Consider the following 19,227-nt stretch of genomic DNA (forward strand, 5'->3'; position numbering starts at 1 on the left):
CTATCCCTTGCACTATACCAAAACACATTTCTTCATCTAGAAGGAGTACTACATTTTAATATAGAAACATAACTCATTTCACAAATTCATCAACAATGACTGGTTTCTAATTCTACCAAAATATAAAAACAGCACAGTTATCTGTTTTCAAACACATGAAAAACACAAATGCTTATCACAGAATGGTTTCTACATGCACACACACTGTCAATAAGATTGTAGAGAAAAAAAGTACTCCCTACACTTTAGCAGGAGAAATACATTAGTCCGATTAAAATCAAAATAGTCTACATACATCCCCTCACAACTAAATAACTCACCTTTCAAGTTGTTTTGTAGATTAAGAAGTATATCAGTCACACACCAGATTTTCTTTTACAGAATCTCTGCACTGTGCACCTTTCAGCAAAAACAAAGAATGGAAAAGTTTCCCTTTCATTTTCCACACATATACATGTAAACATCATGCGCATTCTGTCTTTTTTTCTTTTAAAGGGGGCCCCAGGGGGTCCTTCTGGGACCCCCTAAGCACCTCTAGAGGGTCAGAGTATTTCCACTCTGCCCCCTTTATATGTTTTACACACTTATTCCCTTTGCTTCTTCAGCCTCGCTTCTACCGAGGCAGAAAATGGCCGTCAACAGTTCCTGGTTTCGAATGTAGACAGACACTCGACAGCCAATTAGCATTCAGTGCGCGATCGGGAGGGTGCACGCTCGGTTCGGGGAGGGTGCGCTTACGGTGCGGGTAGGGTCCGCAGATCCTCCCCGGCCATAGATATATATGTACTTTTAACTCTAATTTTCTCAGGAACTACTGAACGGATTCACACCATTTATGCATAAGGCACGAGTCTGAACTGAGGACTACCTCTTTGCCAAATTTGGTGTAATTCCGTTCAGCGGTTCGGGCTGTAGCTGCGACAACAGATCCTATGGGAAATTGCATGGGGAAAACGCGTTTTGGGACCCTCCTTTTTTCTCATCCCCGCTTGACGAATCACCACGAAACTTTCAGGGTAGGAGCGGAGCGGAGCTGGCCAAAAGTTTGGAAAATTTCGCCAAGATTCGTCAACCGGCGCCAGACTTATTGGGAATAGAATGTTGCGGATTTCCTCTGGAAAATAGGTCCTAACTATAACTATCTACTGTCGACCGCCAGTAGATAATATATTCAAATATATATGTGTGTGTGTGTATGTGTGTGTGTTGATAAAAAATAGAAACAGGGTTAAACTTAAATGTCAATTCTCTACCATACATATGCCTTTATCATCATGCTTTTACAATGGAAATGCCTACATTTTCGTGGTAAAGACATTCGTGGTGAAGGCATATTTGTGGTAAAAAAACAGATGTTCCAAAGACTTTCTTGAAAAGATGCTGTTGTGGTTCCAGCGTTATTGTAAAGGCATTCGTATATACCCTTGTTGTTCCGTCATACATCCGTATTTCAGAAGTGAGGAAGAGTGCCAATTTATTTATTTAGTATTTATTTATATTTTTTTATATTATGCAGACAATGCAACACAAAGAAAAACACATAAAACACTGTAAAATTTATAAATTGCATTTCTATATTTATCCCAATACCCACATACAAAGAACAATCCATTGAAACACTAAAATGACAGTGCACTATTCAGTAATCTATCACCCTTCTATAATCATGCCATGGTACATAAGATCCAATAAAAGATCAATCAATCAATCAATCAATCAACAAACTTTCAATTTTAAAATGAAACCATAAAACCAAATTAAAAACTTACAATAAATACTATGTCTAGTATATCACAGAGAAAGACACATGAATCCATCTAAAATAGTCAGCAAATCACAAGATTAAAACTTAGACAATGCAAGTTACAAATCTCATAAACATTTTCTAAAATCATTGTACCATTAGGACATGACATTAGTGACATTGACAGTCTCTATAATGTTCAATGCAATCTGCAAGGATTTAAATCCATGTGCAAACAATATTTTGAAGATGGTCCTGATAAGTTGTTAAAACAGCAATTTTTTCCTGTGACAGTACCTTTGGAGTCAAATGTCCCGCCTAGGTAAAGGAATTCAAGCGTTCTGGAAATGGGCATCCCATGTAGGATAAGGCTGAGGCATTTGAGATGGGAAGGACTGCAAGCCATGATAAGGGTCATGGAGGAGTTTGTTTTAAGTTTTAGTTTGGACATAAAATCAGCAAAGTGTTTAACAGAATCTTTAGGCCTTTTGGATTTCTCTGCATTTACACAGCATCATCGGCATACAATAGGGCTGTGACCACCATATTCTTAACCCTTAGCATGTCCCTGCTCTGTTGAATCAGTGCTGCTTTAAGTTTGTTTATATAAAATAGAAGCGTACCCGGCGAGCACACTGTCCTGCTTCACCCCCATGAAATGCTGAAAGGGTCAGGGCATTCACCATTGATGCCATATCTTACAAAAGCTTCCAGGTCATGATGGAGGGCATGCAAAAAGGGGACAATACTGTGATCCATCCCCAGACCCAACAAAACATACCAGAGTTTAGATCTCACCACGCAGTGGAAGGTGCAGGAGAGATCCATGAAGGCCAATTTTATAGAGCGGTGCTTAGCAATCGTATATTTGCTAACCAATTGATGGAGATTAAGACATTGCTCCATTGTACCCAGTCCTTCACGGAATCCATACTGCTCCTTTGAAAGGATATGATTTTCACCCATCCATGAAGTCAAGCACTTAAGCACAACCCTCTTGATTACTTTCACAACTTAATCCAAGAGGAAAATTGGCAAATGGCAGCTAGGGCTGGCACGATTACCCTTCTTAAAAATAGAAACATTAATGGCACAATGCTAAGAATGCAGAACCCAAAGGCACATGCAGCGCTGATATAGCTTGAAAGTAGTGGGGCCCACAGATCTAAGATGCCCTTATAGAAGTCCATCGGCACGCCATCTGGCCCCAGGGAATTATTGGGCGGACTAACAGTAATGGCCTCAACTACCTCCGAGAGGTAGAAGACTATATCAGTTAGACAGAGGGAAATGTGGACATTGTTAAACGTGGTGATAGTGAGGTTATAGATTTTATGGAAAGGATCCACCCACTGATCTGGGCTAATGTTTGTGCCCGAACTGCACTTATTAACATTCTGCAACTTAATATCATTAACCATATCTCAGAACAGGCTGGTATTTTGCCTTTTGCAAAAAGACATCAAGTTAAACCAGGTGTTGGCCAGCTTCCTCTCACACAATGCCGCTTTATAAATTCTACGGGAATCAGAGTCCTATTTTTGGGGGTCGAATCAAGAGCCTCCCTGAGTAGTTTGTTGGACGACCTACAATTTCCTTCAAACCAAGATGGATGCATATCAAGCTGAATCTTATATGGTCTGGAAAGTACTTCTTTAATTGCAGAGCTCAGCCTGGCAAAAGCATATATACCCGTTTAGCACTCCTGGGCAGTCTGGAGACAGTTAAAAATGAAACCCAAATGTTCTGAACACAATTTCTTGGTAATCTTAGTCAGATTGACAGAGCGCCAGACCACTCTTCTCCCCTGGTCGCATGTTAACTAAGTTTTATGTGCTATACTCAACTGGATTATGGTCATTAAAAATGGAATGCGCTTTGACCTCCATATGCGGATCCCTTCTATTCTAAACATCGCTACCTCTGTCCCCTTTGGACAGAAAGGTGATCTCCAAGATACGTATTCTACCTCGCCTATTGTATTTCTTTGCGGCACTACCCATTAAGCTCCCTGTTTGCTTTTTTGCAGAACTCAATAAGCCCCTCATAGAGTTGATCTGGAGCCCTGGTAGGTGCTGGCTGGTGATCTCGTGGCTTCACAGGCCAACGAAGGGGACGGGGGCTCTTAACTATTAGCTCGACTACACCGCAGCTCAGCTTCAATGGCTGGTTTACTGGCTGGGACTGACTCACTGCTCATAACGCACAACAGTATGCAGAATGTTGGACTGAATACCTATTATGCCTGGCTCTCCTCTTTGAGGCAGCGGTCCTTTCACTCATCGCATCAAATACAGATTGCACACTGTTGCTGGCTGTGGTATGTTGATGGCAGTGCAACCTTGCCAGCATATTCCCCATTAATCCCTTTGTGGTAGTCAGTGCTGCTCCAGGGGGTCGTTTGTAACCATGAAATCCAGAGCTGGCAGCAAGCTCGGCTGAAACATGCAGTGGTTGTTTCTTTCCTTCAAGGACCTCATGGACTCCGGGAGGATTGCTGCTGTACACTGTTTTTCATATTGTGCGATATATGTAGCAGTTTCCTCACACTGGGTGCAGGGTTCAGTTGAACGTCCAACAGCAGCCCCAATACACATGGGGCTGTGAACAGGCTCATAACAGCCCTTTACATGGCCATACTAACTCACAGTTGGCAGCCGGACAACCAGGCGTGCGACTGCTGGTCACAAGACATATGAGCACCACTGTTAGATAAACAATGGGATCAGTCCATGAGCCAGGTTCGACACTTGTCGGGGAACCCACACTTCCGCTCACACAATTTAATTATATTCACCAAACATATCTCGTACCCTGTCGGATTGCACGCATGTGCCCAGCCACTTTGTCTGCCTGCCCAAGGTGTCGGATGCTAGACGCAGGCTTTATTTATATGGTATAAGAGTGCCCGGTGCTACCAAACACTTGGGCAGAGATTGTTTGGTTAACCTCCGCAGTAGTTGACAAAGCGCTCCCAATCACACCTGAGTCTTGCTTGCTGGGAATACATATTAGGGCTAAAGGGGAAAAATATCTGCACATGTTTGTTGACTTAGCATTTGTATTGTTCAAACGTCTAATTGCCATGTCCAGAAAAACAGGTTACGACTGTTCAAGTTGAGAAAGCTATAGCTTGAGGAGAAAATCTGCTTGAGCAACAATAAGTAGCAGCACCCTCTGGGGTGCCGCATGGTGCCTTTTGTGCTGATTTTACAGTGCGGAACAAGCTCCCAGCACTAAAACTCAGCATGAGCAGCACATCGTGCCGAATTCCGCCTGCTCGCGGAACTCCAGGGAATCTCACAGCGTTTTTATGTAACTCCGTGGAATTCCATGGAGTGAAACTCTGGGAGCTGTGGGTTACGTGCAAAGTGTCTGTGCATGTCAACAACCTGCCTCACACTTACTCATTTTCTCTGATTTCTGGTCGCATGTTTCTTTCCTGTCCTGTCTTATAATGTCACAGGCAAAAACGTAAAATCTGAGCTGTAATGAAGGAAGAGAAACAATGCAGAGATACAGGGAAACTCGACCTTCCTTGTAAACAGGAAATAGTTGGACCTGATGTGCAGAGCCTGTGACATGTAACATGCAGATCACAGATTTGTATTTTATATAAATAGCCCGTGGATTATTTCTTTGCCACAGGGATTATTTTGTTACTTGCAGTTTTAAAGTTACAACCCATCCACTATAGGTCAAATAGCTGCAGGCAAACTGCAAGGCTTGAGCTTAGAGCCTTTTTTTTACTCATTCTTTTGTTAGCCTAAGGTTGCTAAACAAGGATTCATTTTGGTAGTTAAAATGTTGTTAGTGCTGGTAACCCAAAGCACTGTTATGTCTTAAATCTTGACTTCACTTTTCTCCAGACCATGCACTCTTAACTAGGAATGGGCGGAATTGGCGGAGTTTGAGTATGCAGAATTTTGCAAAATTCCATTAACATTCCACCAGACTCTGTGGAATTCCGCGATGGGAGGAGTAGGCATTTGGCCCTATTTTCTTAGTGCAAAATGCACCCTTGCATCCAAAAATGGTGCAAAGATGCATTTTGACTAGGGAAATTGCACAGCCAAGCTCCACTTGGCACCTTAATTACTCTGCAGTCCTTATGCTGCAGGTATGTAAGGGCACCGCCACCGAGTGGTATGTAGTGGTTTCTAAAGTTTAGAAACCACACTGCATGTCACTCTGCAGTGCATACCCATCGTTGCCCTTACACAGTCTGCAGGGATTACTGCAGAGTATGTAAGGGCGCTGAGGGATATGCACTGCAGTGATCTTTAAAAAGGGCCACAAGAGGGGGGAGTCCCTCTATGTTTAAAAAACACTGCAGCTTGAACTTTATTCTGCAGTCGTTTTTAAACATAGAGTGACTACTCCTTTTTCTGGCCATTTTGAAAAACAACTACCTCTGCAAATTTATTCCAACGGCGGAGCGGTGGAATTTATGAGTATTTCTGTTATTAGAAGAGTAACAAACAATTACAAAATTCCTCCAATTCTGCAGGCAGAATTAAAAATTCCATCCAGACCTACTTATAACATACATTGCCTACCAGTATGGATGATAGGTAGCTCTCACTCCTTGTAGCCCTCATTGTCTTATGTAACATTTTACTATTCATTGATTTACAAACATATATGATTCTTTGTTTCTGTTGAATATGTGCAAGGGTTGTAAAGTGCTCTGACAACTACATTAGGAAGAGTAGCGCTATAAAAGAAAATATTCAGATGGAGAGAGGAGCATTGGAGAGAAAATGAGCACCGTTGTAGCAGCGGCGTAGCAAGGAGGGACGGTCTGAGTTTTGGGGGCAGCGTTCTCCCCCTTTCTTACCTGCATACGTAATTGGAATATCACTAGCTCCCCCCTGCTCTGAACTGCGGCCAGCACAGGAATCGCCAGCACCCACGCCCCCTGCTTTTACATGCCTTTGGGACAGCAAATGCAGGGCACGTGGTCTAGCTATGGCACTGCATTGAAGGGTGATAGTGGGATGGAGATTTGGTGGGAGGCACCAACAGAGATTATTGCACTGCGTGTCACCACCTCTAAAGTCTGCCCTGTTCCTATGTTCCCATTTACATAGTGAAATGCAGGCACAAGTGGCGTGCAGAGGGCCCCTAATCCCCCTGGCTTGGTTCTGTACTATTGATACGTACAACAATGGCTTTGAAGAAAAAAGCATTTACAATGCAATAGGTCTCGCAATTACATTATCTTGAGCTATTGGCATTGTAAATGACATTGTTTTTTTTATTTTTTTTCCTTTCTAAAAAACAAAGAAAATGCTCTAATGCAAAATGGCAATAGTTAACTTTTTTGTAACTGCGAAATCTATCGCATTGCATTTGTACTAGTGTGAGTTATCAGTATTGCAAATGGTACTGGTCCTTTCGCTAAGAGGAAGGGTACACAAGCATTTGCAATGCAATATGTTTTATACTTGCGAGATTTTTAGCTATTGGCATTGTAAATGGCAACGTCTTTTATTTATTTGCTTAAAAAACCTGCAATAATAAAAGTCATTGTCATTTACAATACTAATATGTTAAAGTTTCGAATAAGCGAGACCTATTGCTATGCCAATGCTTGTTTTCCATTGGCTAGACCTAAAAATGGGTATGTTTGCCAAGCATATATCTTTTGCATTTTTGCACTGTGCTACGCAGCAAGGTGCATTAGTCAAAGCAATTTCGGTTTCTAGATTTTTTGTATTTGATATCGGAGTCTTTTTTTTAGTTTTAACCCCCAATTCCAGAGGAACAGAACAACCTGTAAAGAGTCTGTTGAACACAATTCCCGGCAATAAATAGCAAGTGAAGGAGGCTGTCGAAGACAGAATCAGTCGCAGGGATGTGCTGAGAAAGGCTGAGTCTGAAAAGGCACAAATACTCGTGACCTGCCCAGCGCCAGAATGAGCATGAGGTTTACAGAAAGGAAGACTGGTCATGGAGTGGACAAAAAGAGAGCAGGCCTGCAAAGGAGAGACTGGGCATGCAGGAGAGAATGGACTGCCAGTTGAAGAGAACCAGGTGACAGGGCCTGCACAAGAGTTAAAGTCCATCTGCATAAAGGGGAACAAAGCCTGCAAAAGGGGGAGGATGAACCCGAAAAAAGGACAAGGTGAGAGAGGGCAGAGAGGCTACAGAAAGATACTTGAACTGTGAAAAGGGCACAGAGAGACATAGGTCCTGCTAGTTTGTTGTAGTGATGGTGGTGCAGCTTGACTTTAAGTTCCCACCTCTGTCCTTGACCTGTGTGTCAGTTTTCCCGATCGGGTACTGATAAACCGTTATAGGTACCTTGTTCTTTTTCAATAAGCAATCCACCCTACTGAACTATTTTCATGCAAATTAAAACTCCTCCTCTGTCCTGAGGAAGGCTCAGCAGATTTAGCTTTCAGGTCAACACACTGACACATCAAATCACTCAGTATTTTGAAACAACTCATCATTAAGCTCAACCGTGATTTCTCAATATTTAGGACTGATGGATTTCTTTTTTTGTATGGGGGGGTTAATCTCCAGGACAGGAAAGGCACAATTGAAGGAGAAACCTTCCTTATTACAATGGAGACCCCGTGATGCATCATTTTTTTCATCCTACAATCAGTGTGTTAGAGGTCATATGTCCTCCGGCAGAAGAAAAAGATGACTGTCCTACAGTGACCCTCGGAGTCTGTCTCTTCCACTGTAACCCCAGACTCACCACATAGACTTGCCTACTCTCCCCAAAACTCATTCTCCTGCACTCGACCCACAAGCGCTCCCTAGAGGCTCGGCCACTCGCAGCACACTGCAGCCTGTCTCCCACAGTCACCTTGTGACACTCGCATGCAGCTGTAACAAGAGCTGCCACTTTCACATGCAGCCTGCCGGTGCCGGGTCTGAAGTCCAAGGCGTGCGCGAGTGTGAGCCGGCACGTCACCTGCCAGCTCTAGGAAGGAAGGCCTGTTGCTGCCTCTAATTTCTGAACATGCGGAAGGTGTGCTATCACATAGAGGCAGGGCGACGTGACAGGCGTACAGTGCACCGGAGGCACATCCTCAATGATAGGTGTGAACCACCCTAGGGGCTCCCCACTGACAGATACGAGTCGAATCACACATGGCTTCTCTGTGATTAGTGCACACTGAATCAGGGGTGTCCCCCCACCCTACAGTACCCCAGTAATAAGCATGCATGGCACCATAAACTCTCTCCCGTGGCTATCGTGCACCGCACCAGAGGCAGCACCAGAGGGACAGGCGTGCAATGCACCACAAATAACACCACTGTCACCTATGAATGACGTGCACTGCACTTGAGACGACCCCACCATAGTCACAAGTGTGCACTATTCCACACAAGCTTCCCCGTGTTAGGTAAGCCCTGCATCAGAGACCCTCCCCCGTAGTGTCGTGCAGACATCAGAAGCAGCATGTCTGTTGTGTGAGGAAGAAAGGGCATAAAAGAGAATAAAAATAACCCGTCTGTAAACGAGTGAAGGGAAAGAGAGCGAGACAGACAGAAAAACAAGCATTACAAGGACGCAAAAAAACAGATGGGCCCTACGCGTGCAGACTCGGACAAAACAAAAACACAGATGGCCCCCACAAAGATAAGAAATTGCTTTGCATCAGCCGTAAAGCAGACGATCCTGTCCGGATGGGCCGGACGAAAAGGAGAAAGGGCGGCAACAAAAAAAACCTCATTTTCAATGGTAGGCCACTGTTTAGCATAAACGGTGACGCCAGCCAATGAAAAAGAGGGGCGGGGCTTCACGTCCCCTTCAGAAATCCCCTCTCTCACTATAGGTCTTGCCAAGCGTTGCAGCGCATGCGCTACAACGCTAGGCGAGACCTAAAAAAACACAGAACTGAAAGACCTTGCAAGTCTCATTCAATGTGTCGGAGTCTCATTTCTATATGATTTATGTCATTAGATACAATAGTCCCCAGCGCACACGGCTGGATTTTACAAAAGCTTGCATGTAATTTTTCTTTAGTATCCACAAGTATCATGTGGCATACGATTCTTTGGTTTTTTTTTCAATTTTTGTTTTTATTGGTTGCATGATTTCAGTATAATTTTTCTTCATTGTTAGTAATACATCAATCAAATGTCTGAAATGTATATGTTATGTATGTATGTAACTGCACAAAGAGCCCCAATGCATTTCAGACTGCATGTCCTTCTTCTGAGGGAAATTCTAGTCATTTTTCGTATATCAATTGCAGACGCTTGAACAGGAAAGCAGAGAAGTGTAAATGGGCTCCTACTGCTGCGAGTCGTGTTCTCCATGCAGTCTGAAATGCATTGGGGCTTTTATACAGTTACATAAACTGATCACATACGAATTTCAGACATTTGATTGGTGTATTATTTTTGTGAACTCCAGCATTATACCTAGACATGTAGCATAAATACTTGTTGATTACGGCATTCCACGAACAGAGAGCTCGCCAGCACCACACTTAAAGAAACGTACAATACAATGACTGGATATCTGGATTTATGAATAATACATGTGTCAAAGGGAGCCATAATTTGCATTGTATGTCATCTTATCAGTCGTGGCTCCTCGAGGGAGTGCTGCGGGGCGGTGGCGCGGGGTAGGGCAGGGTGGGGAGTAGTAAACTCCGGCATACGGCCGACTGGAGTTCAGTACAAAATAAATAACAAAAAACAAATTACATTACGCTCGCTGCAACGCAAATGGCGTTGCAGCGCGCGCAATGTAATTTCTTTTATTTATGTATTTATGTACTGAACTCCGGTCGGCTGTATGCCAGAGTTTACTGCCCCCCCACCCTGCCCCACAGCACTCCCTCAAGGAGCCTCGACTGCGTCTCATTTCTATAATTCTCCATCCGCATATCTCACTTTCCCGCAATTACAACCGCACATATGCGACCTTTATACTTACATCCCTCTATGCACTTAGAAGCAAGCACCCTCTGCAGAGATACAAATGACTGGATGTGCATGTACCATCAGGTACAACAAGAACTTTGCCTGACCCCTAAGCAACACTTGGCATTCTTCTGAAGGGACACCCATTACGTTTAGTGAGTATTAAATAGGGAGGATGTGTCCCTTCTTACCTCGTGGTTGAGGACGTCTCTGCCCTTCTTTGGTCCTCCTGGGTCCATAATTGTTTGAAACAGATGTGCATGTAATCTGCACACCTTTATGACAAAGTGGCATAGCTAAAGGTACTGCCGCCCGGGTTGGCCTCTAAGTTTGCTTCCTGGGTGCAGGTAGGAGTGGGGGTTGTGGCGGCCGACGGACAGCTTGTTCTTGGGGCCAGGGGGATGGAGGTAGTCGACAGACACAACTCCTGTCACACTCAAAAACATTGCCCCTTGCCCCCCTAGCTACGCACTGACTGACGGCCACTATGAGAAACTCACACTACTTTTATAGCTCCAAATAAACAGCTGGAGATGACTTAATTCAAAGTGTGCATTATTTAATACTCATATGTTGCTTGGTAAAATATAGAAACACAACATCTTGAAAAGGCAATTACTCCTGGGCAGAGCAGGCCCTTGCTCCCAGCAGCAGTTTCTCCGCTATGGCAGAGGCGCATCACCGCCATGCCTCCCGCTGAGAGTCACCTGAAGGAAAAGCAAAAAATAAAACGATAATATAACCATTTTAGCATCATTTCTTTTCTTTCTGCCTAGAGCCAGCCAAGTCTGGGCGGGGCAGGCCATGATGACAGCAGGGAAGGAGTAGTGCACACTGAGAGTGCGCATGATGGTTTGGCTAGCTGACGGAGGCCAGCCAAACCATCATGCGCACTTAGATCTCTCTCCACACGAGATGTGCTGCACAGCTGGGTGAGAAGAAGCACAGGCTCGTAGGCCATGAGCAAGCATCAAACCAGCCCGCTGAGGTCAATCACTGCACTGCTCTCATGCTGTATGACCAGTATGAGAGCAGCATCTTGATTGGTGCCTAGGAGCCTGTGCAGTGTGCACCAGCACATGGGGAATTGGAGTCGGGACCAGAACAGAAAAACCCAGTAAGTGCTTAGTTTTATGTTATTTATTCCCACACCTCCCCACTCCCCGCCCACCACTTGTTATAAAGAACATCCTCTACTGCTTGCTCCAATAGTGCCTTGGGCGGAAAGAAATGTACTGCTCTCGCTACTGGGGAGAATAAAATGAGGCAGCAGCCCTTTTCCACAGGCCAGCCTCCAGCTGGCTACATCAAAGCTGCGACTTGCCTCTGAACTCTGCGGGCTGACCGACTGTCCCCACAGGGGACCCTCATAAGAGGGCAGCCCCTTTAGTGCCACAAGATGGCACACTGGGCAGTCTAGTGTTTTCAGAGACCCCGGTTGGGGTCCCCCCTGCACGTCATTTCCGGCCAGTGGGGGGTTGGGGATAGGTATATTGTCCTCCCCCGTCCCCCTGACGGCCTCTTTGTTCCCTCGCCCGACGCCAACTCCCTCCCTACCGCTTACCCGGCGTGTCAGGGTGAGGGGAGGAAGGAGGTTCTAATATTTTTATTTGTGTTGCAGGCGGAGTTACATGGCGACCCAGAGGCGGAAAGGTACTCAGGGGTACCCTCTTCTGGAGCACAAAGGGTGCTGAGGCCCAATATCCCCAGGAAGTCTGTGCGGTGGACCCTGGGGTGCGACGGTGCCCCATCTGTCCTACGGGCGGTTGGAAACCTGTACAAACGGGGGTCGCTTGAACGCTCTGCCCCTCGTAGGGGGGGCGTGAGTTATATGGTGGAACAAGATTTCACTGGAAGGGGGGGGGCTATCCCCTCACCACAACCGCTAAGCACCGATTGGCTAAGACCACGGTGCAAGTTGGCCCATCAGGTGGTAGGCCGCGAGGGGCGGCTTGCCTTTGGATCGCCTGTAAGATAACCCACCATGTTGGCATATTTGGTATGCTAATAAACCTGCAGCAATTTTCTCCACCAAAAGTTGTCTTGTCTGCTTATTTATGCTATATGTTGCTGCAAGAGGGCTGGTGTGTGTGGCTGATATTGGCACTAATGTCTCTGCACTTCGCCCAGCTCACCTGAATCACCGTCGCTCTGTCCGGCTGCGTCCAAGTTACTTGGAGCGGAGGAGCTGTTGATGTGTGTCGACCCAGAGTTGGACCCAGATGGGAGGGCAAGGTAGGGGACTGGCAGGGTGCTAAAAACAGCGCCCCCGGCGCGGTAAAACTGATAGAAGTACTAAACGAAATCACTGGCTCCAAGGAAGAGGGGTGTTGCTGTTTGCTAGACCTTTATGGAGACAGTTATTTTTCCCCCTTCTGGAGACTGGCGCCCTGGGCCCTTGCCCAGCTCACTCATGCCAAAAGCAGCCCTGCTCCTAGGGAGTGCAAGATAATGTACAAAACTTGAAATGTAACCTGGGATTGCATCGCTGACATGGAATACATTAAGAGAGTTTACAATGATCGCTGATAAATTGATGAGTGTTTCACTAGTAATGTTAAAGATATGAACAAAGAGCTCCATAGAGACCCGTTTCAACGTCGGTTTTTAATTACTGTGGGGTCTGAGACCTGGCAGGACCCGCCCCACTAAATGACTTGCTCATTCTTAAGACACCAACCTCGCACATGCTGGTCTCAAAAACCAATATCTCCAGATGTCCAACCGCATGTGTCACCAGTTCACGAAGGGGCGCTGTTCTTTGTGTTCTATTACTTGTAGTTTTTACGCACAGCTACAAGTCGGGAATGATATGTTATGTTAAAGCGCGCAGGCTTTATTGCTGTCAGTATGGCCTCGCAGCGCGTTAGCATTTTGAGGAGGTTAACGCCCTGCTCTTTAGGTTGCGCCAGAGACCGGACGGAGTCTGCTTGCAAGCGAATAATAAACGAATGTTACAAAGTGCGGCAGCACCCGCTAGGCTTGGCCAGTAGTGCTGTGGAAGCTGCCAGTTCCCATGTAGGCTCCCAGCGGAAGCCGCCACCCTCTGCTGCGCACCTGCCTCGGGCCTGACTTTGGAAGAGAGTGACAGGCGGCATCCGTGAGCTGTCAGATATCGGGGCTGACAGCCACGCCTGGCATACCTCACGCCAAGCTCGTCCCTCTGACGCGACAGCACGCTTATAGCCGCCCCCCCCCCACCCTCCCCAAGTCAAACTCTTCGGAGTGTGAGAATGCAAGAGCGCCGGTGACACCCTCGGGGTGGTACAGTTTTGTGAGTTCAGCTCCTGCACGCAGCTGTGTTTGTATGTGTGCAGCCTGCATGCTGCCCGAGCCTGCCAGCCCACCCAACGGGCACTGCTCTAATATCTCTGCTGGAACTTACTGCCGGAGCCTGGCAGCCCACGCAGCCCCGCTGCTTCAGCTCTTATCTCTGCTGGGCACAGTCAGGACCCGGCTGTTCGTGCTATGATCTCCCTGATGGGCACGGGCAGAGCCCGGCTGCGCCTGCTCTGATAACCCCACCCTTCAGCCCCCAAGGCTGGCTAACAGTGCCCTGAAAGAACCCCTGCTCTGATCTCCCTCCAGGGTAGCCCAGAGCCCGGCTGCGCCTGCTCTGATAACCCCACCCTTCAGCCCCCAAGGCTGGCTAACAGTGCCCTGAAAGAACCCCTGCTCTGACCTCCCTCCAGGGTAGCCCAGAGCCCAGCTGCTCCTGCTCTGATCTCCCTCCTGGGCACTGCCAACGTCCGGCTGCTCCTGCTCTGTTCGCCTGGCTGGGTACTGCCAGAGCACGGGTGTCTCACCTCTTCTCCCCCTTCCCCCACCCGCCCGCCTTCTACCCCAGCGGTTTACCAATGCGTTGTTAGAACCCTCTGCCCCTGCTTGGTTCTCCCTACTAAGCACTGCCAGAGCCAACCTGCTCTACTTTTTGTCCTGGGCACTGCCAAAACCCGTGCTAGTCCTGCCCCCAGTAGCTTACCGACAGTGCACTGTCCGAACCCTCTGCCCATGTTGAGCCCTGCTAGCGTCCTGCCGCTCCAGCTCTGATCTCCTCGCTGGGCACTACCAGAGCCCGTAGGTTCCTACTCTGACCCCTGCCCAGGGGGCTTCCCGACAGTGCACTCTGCCCTGGCGTGCCCGCCCGCCGGGCGCTGCCAGTGTTCGGGTGCACCTGCTCTGAGCGCCGCTGGAGCTGCCCCCCAGTGCGCTGCTACAGCAGATATTACTCCGTTCTCACCGGGGCTTGCAGGATTGCACTGGGAGCGTCCGAATACCCGCTGCGATTGTAGGACGTGTGTGTGACAGAGCCCTGCTGCTCCGTGGTGACCTCTCGCTAGCTACAGCTACCCACCCACCACCAGTGCATTGAGAGAGCTGCGCTGCCTCTGCTCTCGTCCCACCAGCCCCCCTGCTCTCATCCCACCAGCCCCCCTGCTCTCGTCCCACCAGCCCCCCTGCTCTCATCCCACCAGCCCCCCTGCACTCCTTCCCAGCTCCCCTTCTGCCTTGCGCCCGCACCGTCCTCGTGCACCTTCTCCCGTTTCTCGGGGGATCCAGCGGTTAGCCCCAGTGCTTCTCTTGCAAAGCTCCCCCACTGCTCATGTTCTGCTCCTCAGGAGCTTGTACCCCGCAATAGGTCCGCCCGTGCTGCCCTTGTCCTACTCGCCTCCTCTGTAGTGGTGCCCTTTTACTCCTGCACGGCTCGAGAGCCGTTTTTGCTGTGCTTCTCGTCTCCCATTTACCTCCGTGCTCCCCTCTCGCTCCGACGCTGTTCCTGGTTCACTCTCACCCAAGCACGCCTGCACTGCTCGTCTTGCCCTGTGCCTTGGCTGACCCTTTCTCACTCCTAGTAAGCACCCGCGCCCTTGTACTGCGCCTCTGGGCTCTTTCGCTGCTTCTTAAGTACCCCGTGCTGCTCCTCCTTTTCTCTGGTTCTCACGGTGCTCCACAGCTGTTCATGCTACTCTCTCTTGCCGGACTGCTCCTGCTGGGCAGCCGCGTAGTTCCTGCTCCCCTGCACACTGTCCTGCGCTCTTCCTCTAGTGTTTGATTGCTTTGTTCGTGCACCTGAACTGCTTCTAAGCAGCTCCTATGCAGCTTTTCTTCTCCTGAATCGCTTTTCTGCAACATCTCTCCTGCTTGTCTTCTCCTGAACCGCTTCTGTGCAGCTCCTTTCCTTCTCCTGAACCGCTTCTGTACAGCTCATCTCCTGCTTTCCTTCTTCCGAAGCGCTTCTGTGCAGCTCCTCTCCTTCTTGTCTTCTCCTGAACCGCTTCTGTGCAGCTCCTTTCCTCCTGTCCTTCTCCTGAGCCGCTTCTGTACAGCTTCTTTCCTGCTTTCCTTCTTCCAAAGCGCTTCTGTGCAGCTCTTCTCCTGCTTGTCTCCTCCTGGACCCCTTCTGTGCAGCTCCTCTCCTGCTTTCCTTCTCCTGAACTGCTTCTGTGCAGCTTCTTTCCTTCTCCCGAACCACTTCTGTACATCTCCTTTCCTGCTTTCCTTCTCCTGAACCACTTCTGTACAGCTCGTCTCCTGCTTTCCTTCTTCTGAAACGCTTGTGTGCAGCTCCTCTCCTGCTTGTCTCCTCCTGAACCGCTTCTGAACAACTCCCATCCTGCTTGTCTTCTCCTGGACCCCTTCTGTGCAGCTCCTCTCCTGCTTGTCTCCTCCTGGACCCCTTCTGTGCAGCGCCTCTCCTGCTTCTCTTCTCCTGAACCGCTTCTGTTCAGCTCCTTTCCTGCTTTCCTTCTTTCAAACCGCTTCTGTGCAGCTCCTCTCCTTAGCCCCTTCTGTGCAACCCCTTTCCTGCTTTTCTTCTCCTGAACTGCTTCTGTGCCGCTCCTCTCCTGCTGCCCTTCTCCTGGACCCCTTCTGTGCAGCTCCTCTCCTGTTTTCCTTCTTCCGAACCGCTTCTGTGCAGCTCCTTTCCTGCTTTCCTTCTTCCGAACCGCTTCTGTGCAGCTCCTCTCCTGCTTGTCTTCTCCTGGACCCCTTCTGTGCAGCTCCTCTACTGCTTGTCTTCTCCTGGACCCCCTCTGTGCAGCTCCTTTCCTCCTGTCCTTCTCCTGAACCGCTTCTGTACAGCTCCTCTCCTGCTTCCCTTCTCCTGAACCGCTTCTGTGCAGCTCCTCTCCTGCTTGTCTTCTCCTGAACTGCTTCTGGTGCAGCTCCTATCCTGCTTGTCTTCTCCTGTACCACTTCTGTGCAGCTCCTCTCCTGCTTGTCTTCTCCTGAACTGCTTCTGTGCAGCTCCTATCCTGCTTGTCTTCTCCTGTACCACTTCTGTGCAGCTCCTCTCCTGCTTGTCTTCCCCAGAACCACTTCCGTGCAGCTCCTATACTGCTTTTCTTTTCCTGGACCCCTTTTGTGCCGCTCCTCTCCTGCTTGTCTTGTGCCGCTCCTCTCCTGCTTGTCTTCTCCTGGACCCCTTCTGTGCAGCTCCGCTCCTGCCTTTCTTCTCCCGAATCCCTTCTGTGCAGCTCCGCTCCTGCCTTTCTTCTCCCGAATCCCTTCTGTGCAGCTCATCTCCTGCTTTGCATCTTCTGAACCGCTCCTGTGCTGCTCCTCTCTTCCTCCTATGCGCATGGACAGTTCTTCTCCCGCGTCGCCGCCCGTGTCCCTGTCGCTCACTTGCCTTCCCACTGGAGTTGTCCATCCGCAGGCTTTGACCCTTCCCGCAACCCAGTGCCCCTATTTAATCCCTCCAGGACTCCACCCCATCCCAGGTTTCTTCTACGCCCCTCGTCTAACGGGCTCTCGTGCCACTCCCTTCGCCAGTGAATACTCCGTGGTACGCGGTGCCAGCAGGAGCCCCACACAGGACGCCCTCTCCCTCATCCCGTGCCAGTTGACTGGATGATGCCGCGAGCAGTCATTTGCTAGGAAGTTGCAGGCAGAGAATCCCAGCCCCCTTGGATAAATGATGCTCGCGCAGCCCGCCTGCGCTGCATTACACATTGAATAAGTGGTTGACTGGGCAGAGAGAGGCATTTGCAATGTGCCAGTAGGTGTCTGCTCAGAAGAAGCGTCTGTCCTCCTGGTGTCTGCAGCCCTTGGACACTGACTGCTCCGGCTGCCCAGCCGTCCACCTCTAGCTGAGAATGGATAACGTGATCTCAGAGAACAATTCTTTCAATGTGACCCCGTCAACCGGAAACTCTTCGGAGGGCATCCCCAACCCGTTTGTGCAGCCGGGCTGGCAGATCGCCCTCTGGGCAGTGGCGTACTCCATCATCGTCGTGGTCTCCGTGGTGGGCAACATCATTGTCATGTGGATCATTTTGGCCCACAAAAGGATGAGGACAGTGACCAACTACTTCCTGCTGAACCTGGCCTTCGCAGAGGCCTCCATGGCCGCCTTCAACACTGTGATCAACTTTACCTACGGCATCCACAACGACTGGTACTACGGCCTCTTCTACTGCAAGTTCCACAACTTTTTCCCCATTTCGGCTGTCTTTGCCAGCATCTATTCCATGACCGCCATAGCCTTGGACAGGTGAGTGACCAGCTGGTTTTATGCCCTTCACACTGCAGACTTAACCTCAAGTCTTGGTTCTTTCGATAGTGGTCAGATGTAGGAATTTTGGTCCTGAGATATTGCGTGCTTTGCCTCAGATCACACGTTTGCTGAAGCGTGGATGCCGAGACTAAAGTTCATGTCTTCTGGTTATTGGTCTCCACATTGACCCCTATATTTTGAGCAGGACCTCTGGAATAATGTAACGGTGAAGGAACAAAGTGTGCGGCAGGGTTGCCTGAATTAAGTGGCACGAAATGAACAGTATTACTTTGCTATTTTGTCATCTTATCACTGGTCCGTACTGGCTGGACACACGTTTTACCTCATTCAGTAAACCTTTCCAAGGTGCCTGCACTCTGCCACCTAAAAGTAACTTTTGATCCGTTTGATCGAGAAACTATGTTTATGTTTGAAATCTGCAAATTATGTAGCAGGTGCTGCATTCTGTGGCAATTTAGATAAATCCATGATTAGTTGGAAAACTCCATGGCTGCAGATCCACAAAATTACTGTGGCCGTTATTATGAGTCAAAAGTCCCCTTCTACTTCATGATGGCTTCCTTCCTATATGGTGCCGAAACATACTACTTATACAATTGTTTTTAGTACATACCAAAAGTATACCACACTCTAGGGCAAGCGTGTAAACGAACCAACCCGTGATTCTGCTGCACTGTTACCCTCTTGGGCGCCCGACACTGGTAGGCTTGCTCGTGGTTGGAGGCTCTGAGCCGCGCGCCTAGCAGTACAAGTCACGTGGTCAGTTAAGTGGTCGGGCACGTGCAGGATGTGCTAAACTCTGTCATTATGCCCACCGAGTCATTCTTGTCATTTTAGCACATGTGAGATCCAGGGCCGGACTGGGAACCAAAACCGGCCCTGGCAAAGTGCTCGGCCGGCCCCCCGGGGCTTGGGTGTGCCGCCGAGCTCTTTGCCAGGGCCGGTTTACGGCCGATTTTGTTACAGGGCCGATTTTGCAGCTATGCTGCAAAAACGGCCCTGTAACAAAATCGGCCCCCAGGGGCCCAAAACCGGCCCTCACCCGTGCGGAGCACCGGGG

The 19,227-nt window shown here is 48.6% G+C and overlaps 1 protein-coding gene across 1 annotated transcript in view; it reads left to right on the plus strand.

The window, feature by feature from the left end:
• The first annotated feature begins 15,679 nt into the window (after positions 1 to 15,679).
• Positions 15,680 to 19,227, plus strand: part of TACR1 (tachykinin receptor 1) — a 1,899,293-nt gene continuing 1,895,745 nt past the window's right edge. The window contains exon 1 of the mRNA XM_085633481.1: positions 15,680 to 18,143. Within this exon, the coding sequence (XP_085489607.1) occupies positions 17,746 to 18,143 (398 nt within the window). The 5' untranslated portion in view covers positions 15,680 to 17,745. The remainder of the gene's footprint in view (positions 18,144 to 19,227) is intronic.

This window comes from Triturus cristatus, chromosome 11 (genome assembly GCF_964204655.1).
Source record: "Triturus cristatus chromosome 11, aTriCri1.1, whole genome shotgun sequence".
NCBI lineage: Eukaryota > Metazoa > Chordata > Amphibia > Caudata > Salamandridae > Triturus > Triturus cristatus.